This window comes from Lissotriton vulgaris, chromosome 2_1 (assembly GCF_964263255.1).
Source record: "Lissotriton vulgaris chromosome 2_1, aLisVul1.2, whole genome shotgun sequence".
NCBI classification, from domain to species: domain Eukaryota; kingdom Metazoa; phylum Chordata; class Amphibia; order Caudata; family Salamandridae; genus Lissotriton; species Lissotriton vulgaris.
Window position 1 is genome coordinate 308,615,776 of NC_141687.1, and position 24,035 is coordinate 308,639,810.

The 24,035-nt window shown below is 44.9% G+C and overlaps 1 protein-coding gene across 1 annotated transcript in view; it reads right to left on the bottom strand.

Moving 5' to 3' along the window:
* Nucleotides 1–24,035, bottom strand: part of LOC147730242 (multidrug and toxin extrusion protein 2-like) — an 832,471-nt gene that overhangs the window by 429,753 nt on the left and 378,683 nt on the right. Inside the window, exon 12 of the mRNA XM_086955003.1 lies at nucleotides 11,000–11,075. Within this exon, the coding sequence (XP_086811129.1) occupies nucleotides 11,000–11,075 (76 nt within the window). The remainder of the gene's footprint in view (nucleotides 1–10,999; nucleotides 11,076–24,035) is intronic.

Here is a 24,035-nt window from a genome sequence, read left to right on the forward strand (position 1 = left end):
TTCCATTTGGCTGGATAGCACGCCCTGGTTGTAGGCCGCCTTGCCTCTTTGATGATGTTCATACACTCAGGGGGCAAGTTGAGGTAGCCAAACTTTATGACCTCAGGAGCCAAATCGCTAGGCTCAACTGTTGAGGATCTGGGTGCTGAATGTCTCCATGGCTCTGAGTGAGGAGGCTGGGAGTGAGGCGCAGCCGTTGGTGAGGCACCACTGAAAGTTCCAGGAACGTGGTGTACTAAGCCTGCCGTGCCCACGATGGAGCAACCAGGATGAGCATCATGGAGTGCTGCCGCAGTTTGCGCTTCACCAGCGGTATGAGTGGGGCTGGGGGAAAAGCGTATGCAAATCTGCCTGACCAGTTCATCCATATCGCATTGCCCTGAGACTGCGGGTGTGGGAACCTGGCGGCGAAGCTTCGGCATTTTGCGTTCTCTTTTGTGGCGAAGAGGTCGATCTCTGGACGACCCCACTGCTGGAAGTATGGCTGGAGTACCGAGGGGTGGATTTCCCACTCGTGCATCTGATGACCGTGCCTGCTGAGCAGGTCGGCCATCTGGTTGTCTACTCCCGGGAGATGCTCCACCATGAGGAAAATGTTCCTCTGAATGGCCCACTTCCACATGCTCTGGGCTAGGTGAGATAGCTGCGGGGAGTGTGTGCCTCCCTGTTTCTGGATGTAATACATGGCAGTCATGTTGTCCGGCCGGATAAACACGACCTTGTTGCACAGGTGCAACTTGAACGCTTTCAGTGCCATGAAGATTGCCATCAGCTCTAGCAGGTTCATATGCATCTTCTGCTGTTGTGTTGTCCATAGTCCCTGCACCGTGTAATGGAGGACATGCGCTCCCCAACCCTGGAGAGATGGGTCCGTCGTTAGCACTATCTGTGGGACAGGCTCTTGGAACGGTCATCCCCTGCAAAGGTTTTGTGGATTCCACCAATGCAGAGAGTTGTAAGCACGACCGGTCACCAACACTAGGTCTTTTAGATGCCCATGAGCCTGGTTCCACTGTCGTGCCAAGCATTCTTGAAGGGGACGCATGTGCAGTCTCGCGTGCGGGACTATGAATATGCAGGATGCCATCATACCGATCAGTTGCATGAACACCTGCGCAGGGAGTGATTGTCGAGGCCTGAATCTCCGAATGAGCAACTGCATGCCGTTGACCCTGGCAGAGTTCGGCTGCGCTGTTGCCGTCAGAGTGTTCAATGTTGCCCCTAGGTACTGTTGCACATGGGTTGGCTGCAGGTGTGACTTTGTGTAGTTGAGTGAGAACCCTAGACTGTGAAGGAGGTGAATCGTGCGCGACATGTGGCTGGCACACTGCTGGGCTGACTTGGCCTGAACGAGCCAGTCGTCCAGGTAGGGATAGACGTGAACATGTTGTCTGCGAAGGTGCGCAGCCACGGTCGCTAAGCACTTGGTGAACACTCTGGGGGCAGTGGTGACCCCGAATGGCCGAACCTTGAATTGGTAATGCTGATTGTGGACGGTGAACCTGAGATATTTTTTGTGACTTGGGTGAATGGGAATGTGGAAATATGCACCCTTGAGGTCCAGGGTCGCTAGGAAGTCGCCCTGACCGAGCAACGGCAGGACCTGCTGTAAGGTTAACATATGAAAGTGTTCTGAAAGGATGTATTGGTTGAGGGGTCTGAGGTCTAGAATGGGCCGTCCTTTTTTGGGATTAAGAAGTACAGAGAGTACACCTTTGTACCTCGTTCTTCTGCAGGCACGAGCTCTATTGCCCCTTTTTGCAGCATGGAGAGTACTTCTTGCTGCAATAAGTGCATGTGCTCTGCGGACATAGGACGGTGCCTTGGGGGTACGTTGGGGGGGGTGGAGGTTAGTTCTAGACAATAGCTGTATCGGATAAGTTGTCTCACCCACCTGTCCGTGGTAATGCCTTCCCAGACTGCCAGGAACTGCTGGAGTCTTCCCCCGACAGGTGTTAGATGGTCGGGGGGCAGTGACAAGGTGTCACTGTTTGCTGGGAGCGGAGGATCTGGCGTTGTTATTGCCACGTCCTCTGCCTTTGGCGCTGTTCCCACGGTATCCACAACTGATATTCTTTGTGTAGGTGGATTGCGTGCTCCCTTTGGTGTACTGGGCCTGCTGTAAAGCCTGTCCTCTAGAGGCTCCCCTATTACCGGAGTGACGAAAGGAACTGCCCCGAAACTGCTGAGATTGCAGAGCCCCCATGGATTTGGCTGTCTCAGTGTCCTTTTTTATTTTTTCGAGTGTTGTGTCTACCTCGGGACCAAAAAGGAAGTCCGGGTTAACCGGCTGGTTGAGCAGAGTTGTTTGAATCTCGGGCTTGAAACCAGAGATGCGGAGCCATGCGTGACACTAGTGTTTATGGCCCTAGCTGCCGTGTCTGCTGCGTCCAGTGCGCATTTGATGGACGCATTAGGAATCAATTTCCCTTCTTGTATAATCATCTCTGCTCCCTCCTTGTACATATCAGGCAGGTGTTGCAACAACTGTTCTAGTGTGTCGTAGTGCGCCCTGTCGTATCTAGCCAACAGGGCCTGTGTATTGGAAATCCTCCAAATATTAGCAGCCTGCGCTGCCACACGCTTTCCTGACGCCTCCAGAATCTTTGATTCCTTGTCCGGAGGTGGAGCGTCACCACTAGTTTGTGAGTTTGCCCTCTTGCGGGCATTGGCCACTACAAGGGAGTCCAAGGGGAGCTGGCCTTTGATGTAGGTGGGTGTCCACTGGAGCAGGCCTATATTTTTTCTCAATCCGTGGGTTGATAACCCTAGCTTTTGTGGGTTCTTTGAAAATGTCCGCAGCATGCTTGAGGACCCCTTTAAGCATAGGCAAATTCTTAGTGGAACGTTCAGAGGTGGAGAAAGTGTCAAACAAGAAATCTTCGTCCACAGGTTCTGCGTGCATTTCCACGTCATGGTTGAGTGCTGCCCTTTCTATCAAAGCGTTAAACGCCGCCGTGTCCTCAGTTGGCGATGTTTTGACGTTGTAGGACTGGGCGTCTGGTGCAGCATGTGGATCATCAGGGTCTACAGTTTGATCTACAGCCTCAGACCACTGTTGTGGTTCACCCTGATCAGTGTCAGTGTGATAAGCGAAGGCCGCTTGACCATAGTCTTAACCCATGTCCTCCTCACTTTGTGCTGGAGAATATGCCATTTGCTGCGAATAGTCCTGAACGTGCTTGAAGAGAACTGGTGAGGTGGCCGAGTCCTTCTTCCGTTTAAGAGGAATTTTGTAAACCTCCAAGGGATGTTCAGGCGCGATCTTCCGCTTGTGGATGGTTAGCCTGCCTGATTCCGAGTAGATAAAGAGTTTCGACTGGTTGTCGTACGAGGGTTCGTGGAACACAACCCCTTCGGGGGTGGGCTTCGAAGGCACCGACGACGTCTTGGAAGGTTCCGCGCCTCTGTGGTGTTCGAGATGCTTCGCTCGAGCTGTTGGCGGAAGACTGAACTTAATCGGAGGGTGTCCGACAGTTTTGGAGCTTGATGTAGTGGTCGATTCGAGCTGCTTCAGCGCCTGAGTAGGACGCTTGCTTGATGGCGTCGACTCGAGCTCCAGGCGTGTAGCATTTCCAGCCTTAGGCGTCGACGAGACCTGCTGTTTCGGGTCGGCGTTGGCTTTCGGCTTGAGTTGTTTGCTGAGCAATGGCTTGAGCCCTAAAATCTTCGGCTCGACGGCCTTCTTCGTCTGGAGGCCTTTGGCCTTGTCGCCATGTTTGTGCGTCGACGCCGATGGCGTCGAGGTGACGTGTTTGCTGGTTGAGCTCTGCTTCGACGCTCCAGTCTTCGAGGCGACAGCCACTTTCGACGCCGAAGGGTCGTCGATAGTCTTTGATTGGACTGGCGTCGACGTCGAACCGACCACCATTTTAAGTAGTTTCGGTTTTGATTTCGGCTCTGTTGGTTTCGGTTTCAATTTAAAGGAATCGACCGATGGCTCCTTGGATGTATTCTTAGCCTGGCTTGGACGCGGGGCTATAGAACGTGTAGGAAGATCTTGGCTAAGGCCTCTCGGCCTGAGCCGTAGGGAGCGCAATGTCAGTTATAGGCCCCGCTACTGCGGTTGGGCCTGGCTCATCACTGGAGTCATTGACGGCTCCGATGACCCCTTCGTCGTCCCCTACCTCGACGACGTCTTCTTCGTGGACGTACTCCTCAGCTTGCTCGTCCACCTCGAAGTTGGAGTCATGCTCTGACGCTGGTTCCGACTGCTCTTCAGGAACCTTTTCTTCTTCATCTTCGACGCCTTCTTCGTCACCGGCCTCGAAGATGTTGACCGGTTCGGGCGCCAACTGTTGCGCCGACTGCCTCGCTGCACGTCGAAGTTTAAGCGTCTTCTTGGAGCGGAACTTCGAGCAGGCCATACAGCTGGCCTCGTCGTGCTCGGGGGACAAACATTTATTGCACACTGGGTGCACATCGATGTGGGGGTATTTCGAATTAAAGACGGGGCATCGTTTAAACGGGCTCCGATCCATCGCCGTCGTAGTCTGGGCCTGTGGTGTCGAAGCGAGAACCAGCTTCCGACGTCCGGTTCGAAGAACTGGAAAGGAACAGGCACCGAACGAGACAATACCGACGCTTTGAAGGCCTTCTGGCCTTAAAAAAAGAGTCAATACAAAGTTTCCAAACTAGAGTCGAGACCTGGGAAACTTACTACTGAATATCCCGGAGCAGCGACTCCTGATAGCAGGAGACTTCAATGCTGTAGTTTCAGGAAGGCTCGACCGTCATCTCCCTCAGCACTTACGACCCACCCAGTTACAACTCCAAGAATTTATGGGTGCAATGCTTTTGGTAGACATGTGGCGCACACTCCATCCCAATGAGATACAATTTACGTTTCACTCAGGGGTTCACAATAGTCTTTCTAGGATAGATCATGTATTCACCCAGGCTGACCAGGTGAGAAAAATTAAAAAGGTAAAACATCTGGCGAAGGGCATATAAGATCACTCCCTAGTATGGTCCAGGGTTGTAGTGGGAGAGCAGCAAGTGGGAAGATTGGCACCAATTAATCAGTGGATCCTCAAAATACCTTCAGTAAGAGAAAGAGTCACAGACAGTATAGAACTCGACTTCCAGGAGAACAAAGGCTCAGTAGGGTCGGCCCAGAAGTTCTGGGAGGCTTTCAAGAGTGGTAAGGGTATCTACGCAATAGTGGGAGCTCTAAAAGAGAAAAACAGAGATTATTAGGCTGGAGGAAAATATCTTGCAACTGGAGGGAGAACCTATGGGAGATCATGCGGAGGAGGTCAAACATCAGTTAGATACAAAAAAGAAGGCATATTAAGACCTGGTCACAGAGGCAGCAAAAGCACTAAACAGAGAAATAGAATATATGAGGCAGGGGACAAGGCAGGGATACTACTGGCATGGCTCGACAAGAGTGACCAAGCTAATCGGCTTGTAGCGGAGATTATTACTTAGAGAGAAGAAAAACAATGCAATCCGCAAACAATAGCAGATGAGCTTGGGTTACTCTATCGAAAGATAAATGCGTCCACCAATATTCGTCCAGAATCTGAATCGAGAGCCTTACTGGCGAACATGCCGCTACCAGCGCTCACAGCTGGTGACCTAACATTGCTTGAAAGGAAAATTATCAAATGAAGTAGTACAGACAATCAGGGGCCTACGGTCAGGGAAAGCGATGGGACCTAACGGCCTCCCAATAGAGCTCTATAAACTGGCAACTAACACTATCGCCCCCTTCCTCAAAGATATGTATATAGAAAGTAGGGAAATGGGCAGCTCCCAGCAGACCAGAGACTAGCCATTATACTGGTAATTTATAAAGAGCGTAAACCCCAAAACAAAAGCTCCACGTATCATCCCATCTCTTTGCTTAACGGAGAAGTTGAGATCCGAGCAAAATTACTGGCAACGCGCCTTATACAAGTAATCCCGCATCCGGTACACTTCGATCAATCAGGTTTCATGCCGAAAGAAATATATTTATCAATCTTCGATAAATACATGGGGTATTGGGCAGGATAGATACACTGAAGGAAGATGCAGTGGTGATGTCCCTAGACGCCACGATGGCCTTCAACACAATCGAGTGGCCATATTTATTCGCAGTACTGATTAAAATTGGATTTGATCCCAACTTCATAAGTTGGATAAGACTTCTGTATAATGACCTGCTAGAGCAGCTGGTAGTTAATAATAAAAAGATTCCCAAACTTTGCTCTCAATAGAGGGACTATGCAGGGTTGCATTCTGTCACCGTTGCTCTTTGCATTGCTGCTGAAGCCGTTGGCGTGTTGGATATGTAGAGACCCATTGATAAGGGTCCTTAGATGGGTGGAGAGTTGGGAACAGGGGTGTGGAATTTTAAAAAATAACTACTTGTCCATGGGGCAAGTTGCTTCATAAATCTACTTGACTTGTAACAAAATCCACTTGTCCATTTTTTTGCCATATAATGCGACAACAAATTATGGCAGCAATCTCATTATATAAGAGCTCTGATATAGCCTTTCTGATTATGCCAGGGCTCATACCATAGTAGAGTTAGAATACTAACAATTCCCTTATTTTGTCACATTTCTATGATCTACTTACTGAAGGTAGTGGTAAGCAATTGTTCCAGGGTTAGAATGCCCTTTAGAATCTCTGCAAACCTATTACCTTTTATCTTTTAGGGTTTTCCCCAACTCAAAAGATTTTTGCATGAGCAAATGTACACATGCATATTTGCTCATGCTAAAATGCAGTTCAAAAATATTTTCGAGGAGTACTATTTCTTGGCCTACTTCTGTAAATTCTTGTGAATTCACAAAAGATGTACATCCGCACTTAATGCAAGGACATATACCATGGGTGCACTTTTGAGACGTTCACTAATAATTGGGCCCCTTATTGGGTCTGGCGTTAACCATGACCTTTTGTGTTTAGTAAAATTCTGTCTCTCTCTCTTGCTTTGTCTTTTGGCTGGCTTCACTGTGAGTGACAGTATTCTGTTCTTTCACAAAGAGCATATTGGCTCACCAAGTAGTTTTGTTCAGTGCTACTACAGTGGCAATGTGTCCTCTGTGAGACCAAAAACAAGTTTTGCTTTTGCCAATGTTTGTTATAATGGTGAAAGCCCAGCAGCTCCCACACCAATAAGATTTAACAAAAAGCATGCCTAAACAAGATGCACATTGACAAATTGAAAAGGCTGACTACCAATTTCAGACTTACTGGCTTTGCCAGTGCTTGGGTATTTTTGATTCCCGTAATCTTATTGAAACGGGTTACACTGATTTTCCATTATGAATAAATGCCAGCATGCAATAACACTTTTTAATAAATGATGCTGCAAATAAATGGTACCTAAAATTTTACAGTAGTTTAGCTAAATGTATTTTTCCTATTTCCATTTTTTGTGAACATTTTAATTTGAAAGCAAAGAATCATCAATCTTGCTTTCAAGCTTCTGCGAACATTTGCATCTAATCAGAAATCATTCTGGGAGCATTAAACATAGCCTCATATTGCTAAACTTTGAAAACGTGTGAATACATTATTATACTAGAACCATTGTCAGAAGTGCAGTCTGAGCTTACTACATTTATTTAGAGCGCTCACCCTAACAAAGTCTTTGCATTAATGAACCATAAATACAAGTTCGAACTGCATTAACACATGTATACAAATATTACCTAAACTGCAGACAATGTCCTTCCCTGATTCATAATGTGGTACTGTAAACCAGCAGCCAAAGGGTTTGTGCTGTAGAGGGATGGGTCTACTTGTCCCGAGGACAAAATGCACATGAAAACTTGTTGCCCTTGACCCCAAACAATATGCCCTGGGTGTCGGGCTCTAGGAATTCCACATCTCTGTGGTAAGATCGTCTCTCCCATTATGCAGAAGACATTACTGTATTTGGCGTCACCCAGTCGTTGATCAAGGGAGTACTCAACATATTCTCGATTTTTGGGAAATATTCGTTCTATACAATACAAAATCCACAATATTAGTGTTGTGGAGAGGGTTCCCCCCGCAGCCTGAAGGATACGTAGTGGAGAGAGCAGAAGAGGGCTTTAGATACCTTGGTAATTATGTCACTAATGATCCTGCAGGATTCTACACTCAAAACCTCTTGCCCCTGTTGTAGCACTTGAGATCTGATGTTCACCACTGGAAAACTCTTCCGCTGTCACTTTTGGGCCGTGCAGCGTTATTCAAGATGATTTCTCCCCTGTGCTGTTTGTATGTGTTACACATTGTTCCATTTCCCGTTCCCTCCTCCTAATTCAAAGCTATAGAGAGCGAGCAGAGGGATCTACTGTGGGTGGGGAGTGGCTTCCCAAAAGCTGATGAGGGGTTGGTATGACGGAGTTATAGGACTCTCTAACATTAAGAAATATTCAAAAAAAGAGTATCAGTTAGCAGAAACAAAACAATTTCGCTATTTACAATTAGGACACGCACTGCGCAGGCAGATTAAAGAGGAGGAGCAACTCCCTGAATATAGCCCATTGGAGGACAGGCTAGTATTGGACCCAATCCCCGAAAAAGCACTATCCTGTACATATAGAAAGATTATCAATAATTCCCCGGATCTACTAACAAAGCTGCGGGAGGCATGGGAGTCTGACAATGGATTATTGGAAGATGATGACTGGGCGGAAGCTGTGCAAAGCCCTAGAGAGGTAGTGATCAGAGCACAATTCCGACTGGTACAGTTAAGAATTCTCAATAGGTATTACTCCACTAGCACGCTTATGTTTAAGTTAGGACGCACTCTCACGGAGGGCTGTCAACGGGGATACAAACCGAGGGGAACCTTTTTTCACATAATTTGTGACTGCCCGGTAATACAACGGTTCTGGGGGAAGGTAACGCAAGTAATGACAGAGGTCATTGGGCAGACAGTTCCTGCAGAGGCCAGGTGGCATATACTCTGTATATCAGGGGAACAGACGTGGTCAAAGTATCAAAAAATCTGGCTACTGGTGGCGTCAATGGTGGCCAAGAGAAATATCGCTCGGGCCTGTGGAGTCACTCAACCACCACATCTGAGAAGATAATTTATGAGAGCAGAGGTTGCCCCCAAAAAATGGGAAAAAGTATGGAAGCAGTGGGACACATACAGGAATCCATAAGGGAAGTTAGACTACTGAGGTGGGGGGAGGGACTGGGGGTGCACAGGATTGGGGTCCTCCTAAAGTTGTTTGTTGATCTATGAATGTTGCCGTACCAAAAGATTGTAAAGTATGATGCAAGGGGGGGGGGGGCGCATATGCATAAGCAGATATTGAGAGAAGTAATGCTGTACAATATCACTGACGTATGTTAAAAGGAAGTTTTTTTTAAAAAAAGAAATAATATTGGGTAGCAAAGCTTACTGCCATCAATCATTGCATATATAGGCCACAGGATGACCCTGGATATTGAATGGATAGGTGGATCCTTCCAGGATGGAGCTTCCATAGAGCGCTATACACCAAGCTGTTGCGATTCCAGCTCACAGGCCACACCAGAAAAGCAGTTAAAATATGGAATACGGATAATAAGATCCTGGGATAGGGAGGGATAATCACACTAGCCACACCGCCATGGAATTTGGAAAATTGAGAACCTTGAGGACGCGTGGGGAGCTTCTCCCTTTTGCGCAATTGCAACAAGACTATGAAATTTGCAAACACAGAAAGGTTTAGATATATACAGATCATACAAACCCTGCAAGCGATAATCCCCAAGGGTGAGGTGTCCACTGAGTCCTATCCTTTGGAGAACATAATTCTCATAGATTCCATGCATAAAAAAGCAATCTCCCTGACCTATAAGAAACTGGTCAATAATGCGCCCGATCCCCCTTCCAACTCAACATGAATTGGGAAAATGATATTCCAGATCTGGAGGAAGATGCCTGGATGGAGGCGCTGGTATCCCCAAAATAAGTAGCGATTTCTTCAGGGCTCAAGTTAATACAACTCAAGGTTTTACACAGAGTATACTTCATGGGTCCTGCATTGGTCAAGATGGGGTATAGGGAGGAACCCAAGTATAGAAGGCAGTGTAACCTAGAGGGTACGTTTTTTCATATCATTTGGGAATGTATACATATACAGGGATATTGGATAGAAGTATTTCGATGCACAACTAGGGACACTCTTGGAACCAGGGGCCAAAAGGTGCCTTTTGAATGTTTGGGAACCCACAGATTTGACGAGTAAAGAAAAAAACTGGGCAGTGTTGGGAATGGCAGTAGCCATCAGCTGAGGCCTGGAAGAGGGACATGGATTGGTGCATGATAACTAAAAAACTGTTTATGAATCTCGGCGCGGTCCTAGGAAATGGAGGGAAATATGGGGCACATGGAATGTGTACTGAGGAAACATTTGTGCATCCCCTCGCGGTAGTGCGCCCCACTCCCCCTCCATCCCCTCCTCCCCTTGATAAGTGTGTAGAAGTCAGGATAGGAGTGATGCGGTTTAAACAGCAGGAAACCGAGCGTTACCTGAGCAATGTTTTATTTTGTCATCAATAAAAGTTCAATAAAAAATGTTTTAATCCATCTCAGCAAGGCATTGATATCCTTTAAATACAGTGCAGGCCAGCTTACTGGGGTATAAATGGGGTATTTGTGTGTTCACACACCCAAGAAAAGCATTTTACATCAATCTGAATACAAATATGATTGAGTATTCGTGCCTAGCACTATAGGAAGAACAAATAAACAGCACCAAAGCACATGCATCCTTGATCATATTTTTCTAGGGAGAAGCAGAATGAACTGAATATTATATTCATACTTACTGCCTTTATTATGTTGTCAATCTGTACTTAGAGACTGCAGAGTGGGGAACTAGGTGTAGGGTGTTAACAGACCGGGTGGGATCCAAAATTAGCTGTATTTTAGTAGACTGTAGGAAGTCTTTATAACCACAGACCTAATTTACGAACTTCTTTTATAGAAATTGAATAAACATGGCAGACAAATCGAAGCGCAGTGGTTAGATGAAGAGAGTAAAAAGCAGTATGAAAAATTACCTACTTGTCTCTGGTAAATATATATGCCACCACGTCTTTGGATGATGCAATCAAAACTCCACTCACAATAGCCCAAAAAACTGAAGGCAAAAAAACCAATATAAAGTATGAGCATAAATGACACTTAAAATGCACTTAATATAGTAGAAACTGACAGAATGGCACGAGCAAGGAATATATTTTGCGAAATACTATATATATATATATATATACATATATATATATATATATATATATATATATATATATATATATATATATATATATATATATATAGAGAGAGAGAGAGAGAGAGAGAGAGAGAGAGAGCGAGAGATCGAGGGAGAGGGAGAGAGAGAGAGAGAGAGAGAGAGAGAGCGAGAGATCGAGGGAGATAGAGAGAGAGGGATAGAGATAGAGATAGAGAAAATTGTCAAAATTAGTATATTCTGAAATCCTGACGATCACAAGTGCAAAGTGTTGTTTCACCAAAATATTTTTTCAAAATGATCGTGAGATACAAATATTGTGATGTTAAAAATACCGTGGGACAATATAGAAAGTAAGTATATTTAGTATCTTATATTCTTTTAAGTACATTATTGCGTTTTATTCAATTCAATTCAAATAATCTTTATTTCGATCGTTGAGATCATAAAAGATGTGCTAGTAAACAAGCATTAAATCATTAAACATTTTTTTTAAATATATTCATCAATTTTAAAATTCGAGAAATCATTGTTCACAGTTGCAAAATACATTTTTAGATTAGATTAAGAACTAATTGATCGTGCCGCATTGGAGTCCCTTATAATTCTTGCACGTGATCTCCACATTGCTGTCAAAAATTTCGCCATTACGAACACAGTTGGAGCTGTAAGGTTAGTTTTAAGCACTCTGTAGGCTGGGGCATAAGTTCGAAAGCCCAAGTTCCTTAAGTAGGGGACCAGCCAATAGCTCCTAGTTTTACTGTAGGCTTTGCAGAACAAGACCACGTGTAGGTCACTTTCCAGCTTGTAATTGCACGCTGGGCAGTTGCCCGAGTCTTGGTTACCGTCCCAAGTTTTGGACCTCAAAGGGAGGGAGCCGTATCTCCATTGCAGAAAGATCTTTCTTACGTACACAGGGGACATAGCATCTAAGACATATTCAGGACTGTAGTAGTCTTTTACTTTGGTGAATATATCGGTTAGAGAACCTTCCCGAATTGAACTCCTAGATCTTTGTAGCATAAGGCTATAGAACAGTTTGGAAAGTTCTTTCCTCGGGAGCCTTACAGACATTAGCTCAGGATTACACCATAGCTCTGGGACTCCGAGGGTCATACACATGTCCCTAATGTACTTGAGCCATGGAATTTTGGTCACTTGTATTGATCTGAGGAGCTCCTGTAATTTGCTTCTGTAGTGGCCCAGATCCTGGCTGCTCCACAACCGCCTCCAGTAGGTCAAGGGTTTGAGGCTCAGTTCTTCGCTAATTGGGCGCAGTGCCAAGTCCATTCTCAAGGGAAGTAGGGGGGTACTCAGAGGAAGGGCCGCCAATTGTCTGATAAAATTGTTCTCTGCAACCTGTATAGTTTGTAGCGATGTGTGTCCCCATAGCTCAGCCGCGTAGGTGATGCCTCCTTGTGCTTGGGCTTTATAAATGTGTATTGCAGGTGCCAGTGGACGAAGGGAGGATTTTTTTAGCAATTCTTGTGATAGCACTAGCCCTCTGAATTAGTTTTGTGGTTGCCTTTGTTTTGTGTGGCAACCAAGTTAAATTTTGATTGAGTGTTATGCCCAGATATTCAATCACTTGGACTCTCTCTAGGGGTGTAGATCCCAAGCGGGGATTTGGGCAACTTTTGGGTTTGTGGCTGAGGATCATGAATTTAGTCTTCGAGGGGTTTATTTCTAATCCCCTTTCATTACAAAACTCCAAGAATCCGCCCAGAACCCTCTGTAGCCCCATTGGTGTTTTTGACAACAGCAGGGTGTCATCCGCGAACATGATCGCTGGCACCCTGCTGCTGTTCAATTGCGGCGCATCGATGTTAGGGATTCTGCACAAGTGTTCTATCACCCCGTTCGTGAATAGACAGAACAGGGTCGGCGCCAACACACAACCCTGCCTTACCCCGCGTTGGACAGGAAACCTACCTGTCAGCCTACCGCCCTTTCCATATCTTACACGGGCGTAGTTGTCTGTGTGTAGCCTGATGAGAATCTGGAGAATGTCTCCAGGGACACCCATATCCCCCAGTACCGCCCACAACTTGGCCCGAGGGACCAAGTCGAAGGCGGCACGGAGGTCCACGAAGACCGCATACAGTAACCCCCCTTCTAGATGTGCTGTCTTCCAATATAGGATATTTAATCTGAGTATTTGATCCACTGTTGACACTCCCTTCCTAAATCCCGCTTGGAGAGGGCTTAAAATTTCAGTCTCTTCCATCCAGTATTGGAGCCTATCCAGGATTAGTCTTCCAAACAACTTTTGGGTTACATCAATGAGGCTGATTGGGCGATAGTTGGCGGGGAGCAGGAGCGACCCTTTTTTATATATCGGGACCACCTCCGCTCCCAGCCAAGTATCCGGTAATTTCATTCCCCCCAGCACTGCATTGAATAAAACCATCAAGTAGGGTGCCCAGATCCCAGGTTCCTGTCTAAAAAGGTCCCCCTGCACCCCATCTAGGCCCGGGGCTTTTCCAGAAGCAAGCCCCGCTATAGCCACCTTTAAATCTTTTAAAGTGAAAGGGGCAGATGTATATGTAGTGAGGCTAATAGATGTTGGTGTTACTAACTCATCGTTTTCAGGGGCATATAGTTGTTGAAAGTGATCCTGCCATACATTGGCAGCAATGTTGGGTTCAATTGCAGAAGGAAGATCCCCGCTCCCATGGTTGATTATTCTCCAGAATCTACGGGAGTCCCTTTTAGCTAGGGACTCTGATAGATTCTCCCAGTGCTGTGTGTCCCACTCTATTTTAGCGTTAGCTATAAATGATTTGTAGGCACTCCTTTAAAAGCGGATCTCCTCCCTGGCGCCTCATTCTTTTATGGTGGAAAGGAGGTCTCGTTTTGCCGAACGACAAGTGCTGTTGTACCAGGAGTTTTTGGTTTGTCCCTGTGCTCTTGGGCGGCCTGTGCTGAAAAGGTCAGCTTCTAGCTTCTTAATTAGATGAGTGTGAACTTGAGCTAAATCCTCACTTCTATCTATCGAGGAGTCTAGATTCCACAGGTCAAAAGCCTCTTCAAGGATGGGAATGATCCCAGCATAGAGAGAGGCAAGCTTTTCTCCACTGGAGGCAAGCTTTTCCCATTTTATCCGCCTCCTGTTGTTCTCTAAAAGGTGTCCTCCTTTCAATTTCTCCTCGCCTGTCACAGTCACCCAAGGGATGGTATACTCCAGTTCCAAGGCGTTGTGGTCACTGTCGTGCCTGGGTATTATTTTAAAGTCCACCACCCTTTTCCATGCCTGCAACTGTACCAGGAAGTAGTCTGTTCTGGATTGCCTCCCTGCTTTATTAAATGTACATTTGGACGGGATGTCGGACCTAGTGCGGCCGTTACAGGCTCTCAAACCATGGGTGAGATTTAAAGTGTTTATCTGTACGGCAAGGGATGTCCATGCTCTGGGAGTGGGTGCTTCAGTCTGAGGGACCTGCCAACTTGAATCTTCCTCTAGGGAGGGTCCATCAAGTAGACCAGGAAGTGGCTCAAAGGTGAATTGAAGTCCCCCACTATTAGGTAAGACATATCCGCAGGGATGGTTTCCAGAAGGCATGACAGAGCCTCTATGGTTTTGGAAGTGGACGCTATTTTGACTGGCCTGGAATAGATGTTTATAACCATTAATTTAAAAGGACCCGGCCATTCAAGTAAGACGGCCAGTATATCTACCGAGTCTACTGGATATCTTGAGGCTCGGCATCCTATGTCCGAAGCCACCCAGGTTGCTAAGCCTCCAGAAGGTCTGCCTTTCCCACCCCAGACAGCGGGGATTGAAAATGTCTGGAAGCCCCCGAAGGAGGTCTCGTCCCTTGACCACGTCTCTTGAAAGAGACAGACGCTTTTTGGTTGCGTTAGATCGGCCCATGTGTCCGAATCTATTTTGTTGGTCAGGCCAGCCACATTCCAGGAAAGAATTTTTAGGGTTTGTGGGGCATTCTGGGTGTCAAATTCTTTGGCCGTGGGACTTATGTTTTCTAGCAGAGGCGGACTATCCATTTGCCCTTCGTCCATTGGTGGGTCATCTAGGCTAATTTCCCTTTTATGTAGCTCCTGGGATAGGTCCGGAGTCCCAGTAGTGGGGTTCTCCTGCCTGCGAATAAGGGAGGCATAATTGCCACGTTCATACCCTGTCGATTGTGCTTGCGCCCCATTTGTGGAGGCCAACTGTCAGTCCACCATTTCAAGGCAGTCATAATGATTGAACTGTGGTGGAAATGGTGGCTGATAAAATCTCGGGGGCCATGGCTCCTCTCTATCAAATCCACCCCTTCCCCTCCCTCTTCTCTGGACAGTTTCCCATCCATGGGGATCACTATATGTATTTGGGCGGTAGGGGGGTATTTGTGGTTGGTTAAAGGGAATTCTCCTCCTTCCCTGGTTACCCTCCCAGTTGTCCTGTGAATTCTGATAATGACCTCTGCTCTGGGCATTAGTTGCATGATCATTAGGTGGATAAAAAAACGAGAGAGGGACTGGGTGAATAGTACTCCCTTCATCTTCCAACGATGGACTACAGATGAATGAGACTGTTCTTGCTTCACTAAAACTCACCAATAGGCAGTCACCACTGATTGTTTTAGGTCTCTTGCCTACCCATGAGACTCTTCTTACCATGCGAATATTCGCTGGTCATACCTCTAGGGAGGGGTCTGTGTTTTGAAAGCCAATTGATGACTTTATTTTTTAGAGACTCCCCTGTTTCATACGAGTCCGATTTTAATTCGGGTACCCCAATTAAGTTAGCAGTATATGGAGCAACCTCAGGTGGAAGATTGACAGTGACTGTTCTTGTTGGTTTTACCTTTGAATGATTCGAATCGTGTGTATCTTGATTGGTGATCAGGGGAGGTATGGGGGAACTCATGTGTTGTGAATTCAGCTGCGCGTTATCATTAGCTAAAGTTGGTCGCTGTTGCGTAGTATGGGATTGTTTGGTGGGGCCAGAAGTCACTAGCGTTGCTGATTTGGGTTTTGATTTTGATGGATGATTACTATGTAATTTGGTATTTTTGTCACCCGCTGTAGTTGTTATTACTGCCTCGTTACCTTTTGCAAGTTTGTGAGGAACCGAGTTACTGTTATGTTTCGGGTCAATGTTGGGAAGCGTGGGGCGGGAAGTCCCCGGTTTCCAACAGTCCATAATCTGTAAGGCGGTTTTCTCGATTTTGATTAATCTCGCCTCCATTTTCATCAGGCGAGCTTCCAGAGGGTTTATAATTGACTTCAGAAGGTGACCTATGTCAGCTAATGTTATGTCCTCTTCTGCTGAGAATTGTGTTCCATAGTGGGAAGTGGCTGGTCAGTGAAGGTGTCACTGGGCGGTTGCTGAGAGGGATCAATCGCTATCACAGGTGAGGTTCTTTCCTGGTTAGTGTGGTCTGGGCTGGTTGTGTTATGTGTTTCCCCTATTTTTCCTTTTGCTTTTTTAGTCTTCCTTTCCTTAGTGGTCTGTTTCCCCGGTATCCTTTTTTGAATGGCACCCTCCCTTAACCCCCGATTAGCACTAGGTGTCCCTACTAAATTTGGGGTATCAATTGTTGTGGTCGATTCTTCCCTGAGTGAGGTGGGGCATTGGATGGTTAGATCAGTATCCTCCCCCGTGTTTATTAGGTTAGGTAGTTGGGTGATTTGCGTTAGAGGCAATGAGAGAAGACTCATGTCCTCTAAATCACTTATTGTTCCCTCAGAGAGATCTATGCTAGTGGGTCGATGTGCCCCACCACAAGCACCAAGTTGTGAAGTATCAATTATCCGCCTGTCTTCAGGAGTTTTTGCCATCGCTATAACACCCATCGATGACCTCCTGACCCACTCTATTTCCTGCGAGATTCGTCTTTCTAGAAGGGTGATATCGTCTATCAAGAGAGAACCTGCTTTCAGAAAATAGTTGTCAATTTTACCTTGAGTTGGGGCAGTTGTTGTGGGGCCATTAGCTACCTGGTTGGCTTTGCTCCTGGTCTCCATTTTGCTCATAGGGGGCAATATTGCTCAGGGGCGACTAAGAAGATGGCGGTGATATAAATTTAGCCGGGAGGTAGGTTTTGGGGTAATACCTGATGTGAATGGGGTGGCCCAGTCCAGTCTCTAACGTTCTCGAACGGCCTCAAACGGCCCGCTCTTTGCCCGGTCTTCGCCCCGAGCTTCGTCCCGCGCGCGTCCCACTGCGCGAGACGGGTTGCCTGTTTATATCCTCCCGGATGGGGGGGTGGGGCCGCTGCGGGAAGAGGCTACAGGTGTGCAGACTGCCTCGCAGTCCCGCAGCGGTGTGGGCGGTCAGGGCGGGTCCTGGGATCAGCAGCAGCAACTCTCCGATGAGAGCCGCTTCCAAGAGTGAAAGCATTCGAAATCCAACAACGAGCAGGTCAGCACAAGGGAACCAAAGCGGCCAGCCAGGTCAGCCCCACTATTCTACTTATGAGCAGCAAATATTGTGATGTTAAAAATACCGTGGGACAATATAGAAAGTAAGGATATTTAGTATCTTATATTTTTTTAAGTACATTATTGCGTTTTATTAGCTTTTGCTTAATAAGATATTATTTTAATGTTGAGTGTGTATTTTTTTATTGAGTTAAGTTTATTTTTGTTAATTTGGTGATATATTTAAAGATTAAGCTAATTTTATTTGAATTTATTTATTAGCGAGTTATTGAGTATGTCAGGGTATCCAATGAGATTTTTTTAGTATTTCATTTTAGCAGCTTATAAAACATTTCTATTTTTACATTGTTACTTTTATTTGCCATTATGCAAATTATCTTAATTGTACCTTATTTTATTTGAACATTTTAGTTGAAATGTTAATTGGTTAGATTATTGATTTTGTTAATTGATGGATTTTAATTGTTTATATTAACAAACAGTATTTTTTTTTAGAATTATATAATAAACTAAAGTGTATTGTTAATTGTTTTTAAGCATTTTAAATTGATTTTGTTTCAAAGTTGATTCGCTGGGTGTTATATTTTCCAGACAGCAGGTCGGAAGTGTTTTAAATATTGATAATTGTTTTTAATGATTTTTCTAAACATTTTTAATTTTCTTAAATATTCTTAAGTGCTAATGGATTCATTTTGATTTAATTAATGATGTACATTAAAAAGAACAATGGCACGCTGCACTTGGAAAGAGCAAAATTATCAAGATTCATTATTCCAAAACTCAGGGGCAAACAAAAAGCCAATGTGTTTCAACATTCAAGGTCTTGCTCCCAGCTCTATAAGTCCTTTATAGGTATCCATTTAAATACTCCAATCCATGCTACATTATGGTTCAATGGGGAGATTTAGCGCACAGAGTTAAAAAAAAATTATAAGAATCATAATTAGCATACATTTCCATCCTCAGGAACTCTTTCAACCTAACAAAGAGATCGACACTCCAACAGCAGTTTAAGGAAGATTTAATTATACAAAAGATGTGTTCAACGCGTTTCGGCTCGTCTGAGCCATGTTCAAGGCAAACAATGTTGTGAATGCTCTGCATTTAAGTACACAGTTACTTCAGAATTTCTAAACATAGATGAAGGACACAACGGTAAGGTCAAAAACTGTTGCAAATATTTGTATGGATATGGCACATGTATTCGTGAATATGATTTAAAGTAGAAAAAATATTACAATGTTATAATGCAATCAATCATGGTAATACCAACTCGGAAGGCTGGGGAAAAAAGCAATCACAGTTATAAGAATTCTAGTACTGCGAGTCACATAACACACTACATTAAATATTGCCTCTTAACTAGAAAGACGGGTCACTCGTTCAGTTCATGGATGCTCCATCTTTTAGTAGATAAAATGCGCTAACCTAATGCACCAATGCAGTTCTTGATATAATGTCTAGGTACGCACAACAATCTTGTGTACCTCCCAAGTGGGGAATAGCTATACCTTCTCATTCTACCAATTAAACAAACATATTACTAATTTCCAAAATATCAAATGAAGATGAGGTCTTGCAAATTGAACCTGGGTAGGATTTCTGTCTTGAGTTATTTAGGTCACTATCGGAGTCAGCCCGACTCACTAAATGCAACATCGACAGTTGAATAGTGACTGTTTCAGAGTGGTCTACAACATGGGTGAGTGATGCATTTGATTATGGCAGAGGAGGAATGTCTATTGAGGGAGCAGGCAGCAGATACATTATTTGCAGATACATTATTTGCAGAAAATGCTAACAGTAAAGTGGCAACCCCAGCCGACAAAGCTTGGGTCAGGATTTAAAGAGCAAGTTATTACTTTTAGAGACATTGACAAAAAGAAAACTCTCCAAATGGTGGGAGGGCACTTCATTATGGATGTGGGGAGAATAACAGGCTTGAGGATAATGATCATGCCAAGTTATGAATATCCTCATCCAGATCTCCCCAAAGAATAGGCTGAATACAATGCAAACAGCTTAAAAAGAATGTTAAAAATATCGATTAAATTAGCTGATATTGAAGGAATGGAACTGTTAGCGCAGATAAAACCAATAAATGAACAGTTAGAAGAAGCATATAAGGAACAGATCAGAAAGTTAAAGTAAGAAACGAAGGAGAGGATCAAAAACATATGAGGTCACAATTAAAGCAAAAAAGGCAATCAAGTTCCAAATAGACAGTTTAAACTATGAGAGATGGCAGCTTTATACGTACGCCAGAAGGTTTGAATCCATAAGACAACAAAGATTAGGCGACTACAACAAAACCAGCATTTACAATGCAATAGGTCTCGCATTTGCAAGAGTTTGAGCTATTGGCATTGTAAATGACAATGTTTTTTATTTATGGTCTTCTTTGTCACATAAACGTCTTTGTGTTTTAGTGGGTTGGTCAAGTGGAATTCTTGTTTTAGATTTACATTTCATTTATTGCAATAATAAGTTAAGTTCACATTGTATTTTCATTTTGCAAGTTGTAAAGAAAGGAGATGTGTCATATTGTACTTAGACAGTCTCAGTTAGCCAGGGACTACAGTGACACATGAGCATTCTATAGAGGACAGGTTATCATTCCCAGATTTGAATAAGGCGACTGTTGGGTAAAGCTGTGCGTGGCTGAAACGCAGTTGGGTGCTTCTCATCTCTGAGTAAATAAATATCCTGGAACATCTAAGTGATTTATTTGGTACGTGTGATCTTTATATTCAGGACGGTCTTAAAAGCATTACAGGCCGCTGGGCAAAGCAGTGCACTGAGCCCTGCCTAACAACCAATCACAGGAATAAAAATGTTTAACAGAAAATTTGGATTAAATTCTTCTTCATGGGGCCCCTATGCTTGTAGGTTCTTCAGGTAACTGCCCAGCGTGTCTATGTGTTAAAGAGGGCACTGCTTACAATACTAAGACAGTTACTTTATACAAACCCTCACACTGTTGCCACCTTTGTTTCACCTGGTCTTTCACATCACTAAAGTGGATCTCACACCAGGATTCTTGGTCTCTTATTGATTCCTAGCTTCATGCACTAGTGTTATTCTACTTGCACTGTTTATGCCAATTAAGTGATACCCTGAAAATCTTAATGGGAGCTGTGTTGTTAGCTAAGAGATAATTCTCATTTTCCATTTTAGCATCCAGGTACCTTACCCATTATTAAATATTTTTTGTATTCCTGCGCGGTTCCTTACAGAATATCTCTGGGACTGGAGAAACTGTGGGGGAGATTACACGGTTGATAAGGATAACCGTGCAAGATTTATCAATGGAAGGCAAAGACCTGGAATATAGAAATGCTTCCCCGAGAGACAGACTGCGGTGAAGGTGACTGTTTCATGAGACAGTGACCTAATGAAAGCAAGACTTGGAGGGCAAGGCTAAGTAAGCTTGCTTTGCACAGTCTCAGTTCTGACACACATTGGCGGTTAACAGACTAGCTTCTAGACCGTTCATGTTGAGGATTCGCCTTCCACACCACTTATTTGGAAATATATGTTGCATTACAACAACCAGTTTTCTAAATGCCAGATCTACTGGGGGCCGGTTTGAAAATGAGAAAATAATGTTATCCCTGGACTTAATAAATCATAACATGTAAAATTAAACCTAAAGGTTTGCACACGTTGCACCAGCACAATGTGAAAAAATGACAAAGAGTTCAAATCCACCTCAGTCAGTAATACAGTACTCAACGCACTGCGCAACATTCTACACACCCCTAACTCTAAATTACTGACATTATATGACTTAGAATGAAAGGACTTAGTTCACAATCTTCTATTTGAAATTGGCTGCAATGTTAAATAAATAAAGTTTATTTACATACTGGTTGGAAAATGCAAGCGCGGGCACCGTGCAGATACACAAGCTGAGGGGTAGGGTATACCCAACCCCTCCGCTTATTGTAAATGGATTCGTCTGCACTTGTATGGGCGGACTTGTAGGACTCTTTGGTTTTTTTGCATTTCTGGACGGAGCATGCGCAACGTTGTTAACCTAGCCAATTGTATCGTTGGTGCTGGAAGTAGAGCTTTGTCCGTACAATCTTATGTTGTGATACTGTCCTGTAGCCATGCCGGTGAAAATACATGTTGTATACCGGTAAGACGGCGCAGCTGTGGGTGGAACTGCAGCAGGGTGTGGTGTAAATGCAGCAAGATGGGGTGTGAAACACGGCGCTGTGAGCGTTTACCTTCACACTGGATCCGCTGATGCAAGTGTCCGCCTCCATGCTCTCTCCCCGGTTCTTCTTGCACGAGGGGGCCTGCAACTTGTATGTGAAAGTGGGCTTTACTGGAGCCTCGGGGCCTAGCAGCATTCTGTAACATGCATTATGGGCGTTGTAGCAAATAAATATAAGGCCACGGTGATTGCAGAGGTGTTGCATAAGAAGCAGGAGGCACGTAAACGTGCAAGTTACTAGATCTAGTAGGGGGGGCAGAGGGGATGGGGATGTGTGTGATGGGGATGTGTGTGCTTGTGTGTGTGTGTGCGCGCATGCATGTGTTTGTGAGCGTGTGTGTATGCAGTGTGTGTGTGTGTGTGCGTGTGTGCCTGCGTGGAGTGTGCACGCGGCGGGTGGGAGGGGGTGTTTCTATGTGTGCCTGCGTGTGTGTGCGCATCTGTGCGCACGTGTGTGTCTGCTTACAAGGAGCTAAAAGGGAGACAGGAGATGGTGAACGCGCACGCGACCTGATCCGATTCCGCAAGGCTGCGCATGCCCATCTCTTGTCTCCCTTTTAGCTCCTTGTAAGCAGAACCGCCGACAATAGGCCTCGCTCTGCGAAACCTAGGGATCAATGAAGGAACCTGCACCTCAATCGCTGAATAATTTTTACATGTGGAACCGAGGACAAACCACAGACCGATAGGACCCTACAAAAAACAAAAATAAGGAAATAAGGAAAAAACAGGCGAGGGGAACAGGGAAAAAGAAAACCGTGGAGGACAGTTCAAGAGGACAACAAGGACCAGCAAGAAGTATTGCCAAATGTAAGAACAGTTGTAAATCTCACCAATTAAGTTCTAACAACAGCTGAGAGACAGATTCTATATTTGGGACTCTCATACTGTCCAGAATCATGCTTTAATTATGTTCAGTTCAGGGTAGAGCTGTATAAATGTAGAAGATGAAATGCGTTACTTACCTCTAACTGCAGTTATCTAGTATTGGTGTCTTTCATAGATTCACATGCCTGAATCATTCCACGTCGTCGGAATGGGAGTCCCCGGTACATAAATAAAGTAATGTCCTATAGACATATAGAGAAATAGGCCTATAGGCCTCACATTAGTAACATATCTATGTCCTTTTGTAAAAAGGACCAAACTCTAGAAAAGAGCCAATCAGCCGTCACCTCCCTCTAGAACCCTCCTGGAAGGAGCCTCAGTCCCTCAGATTTTCGTACGCACAAAGCTAAGTAATGTGAATGTGAATAGGCTTTTCTAAAGCGCACTTACACTCCAGGGAGCATCTTGGCGCTAGACATCACTGTCCCGACAGAGAGGGAAAAAGGGAAGCTGCTTAGGTAGATCCTAAAATATAGATCCTGGTCTATGGGAAGAAAGAGATTTTAGATTAACGCTAAGCAGATTGAGTCTTCAATATTGAAGATCCATGTTTTAAGCATTTTACGAAAAACTTTTTCGGACTGGATCAGGCGCATTTGTGGTGGGAGCTTATTCCAAGCTTTGGCTCCCAGTACTCCGATAGATTTTCCACCTTTTGTGGTTAGTCTGAATTTGGGGACTGCGAGTAGGTTTAGGTTGGATGATCTGAGTGATCGAGGGGGAGTGTATCTTCCAAACCTTTGGGACAGGTATATGGGTCCTGATTGGTGGTAGGCTCTGAAAGTAATGAGCAGGATTTTAAATAGCACTCTTTTGTGGATGGGTAACCAGTGCAGGGTTTTGAGTGCTTTTGAGGCAGATGATTTCCTGGGTAGTCGTAGCACCAGGCGGGCGGCGGCGTTTTGCACCATCTGCAATTTGTGCAAAACAGCTCTGTTTGCGCCTGCATAGATGCTGTTGCAGTAGTCCAAGCGTGATGTGATGAGGGCTACTGCCACAGTCTTTCTAGCTGTTAAGGGAAGGAAGTCAAAGAATCTTCTAAGACCTTTAATGATATTGAAACAGGACCCTGCCACTGTACCTGCTTGTTGCTTAAAGGATAGGGCTTCATCAAACCTTATCCCTAGGTTACGAGCTGACGTGATGGTATTAGGGGGAATTTCGGCGTCTTGAGGCCACCAATTGGAGGGGGAAAAGAGGTTGTTTTGGCCGAAAGGGAGGATTTCAGTTTTACCTGAATTACATTTGAGGTGGTTTGTTCGCATCCAATCAAAGGTTGCCGTCAGACAGCTTCGTAAATTTTCCTCTGCTTTGGAGGAGTTGCTGTCCAGTACTAGGATGAGCTGAGT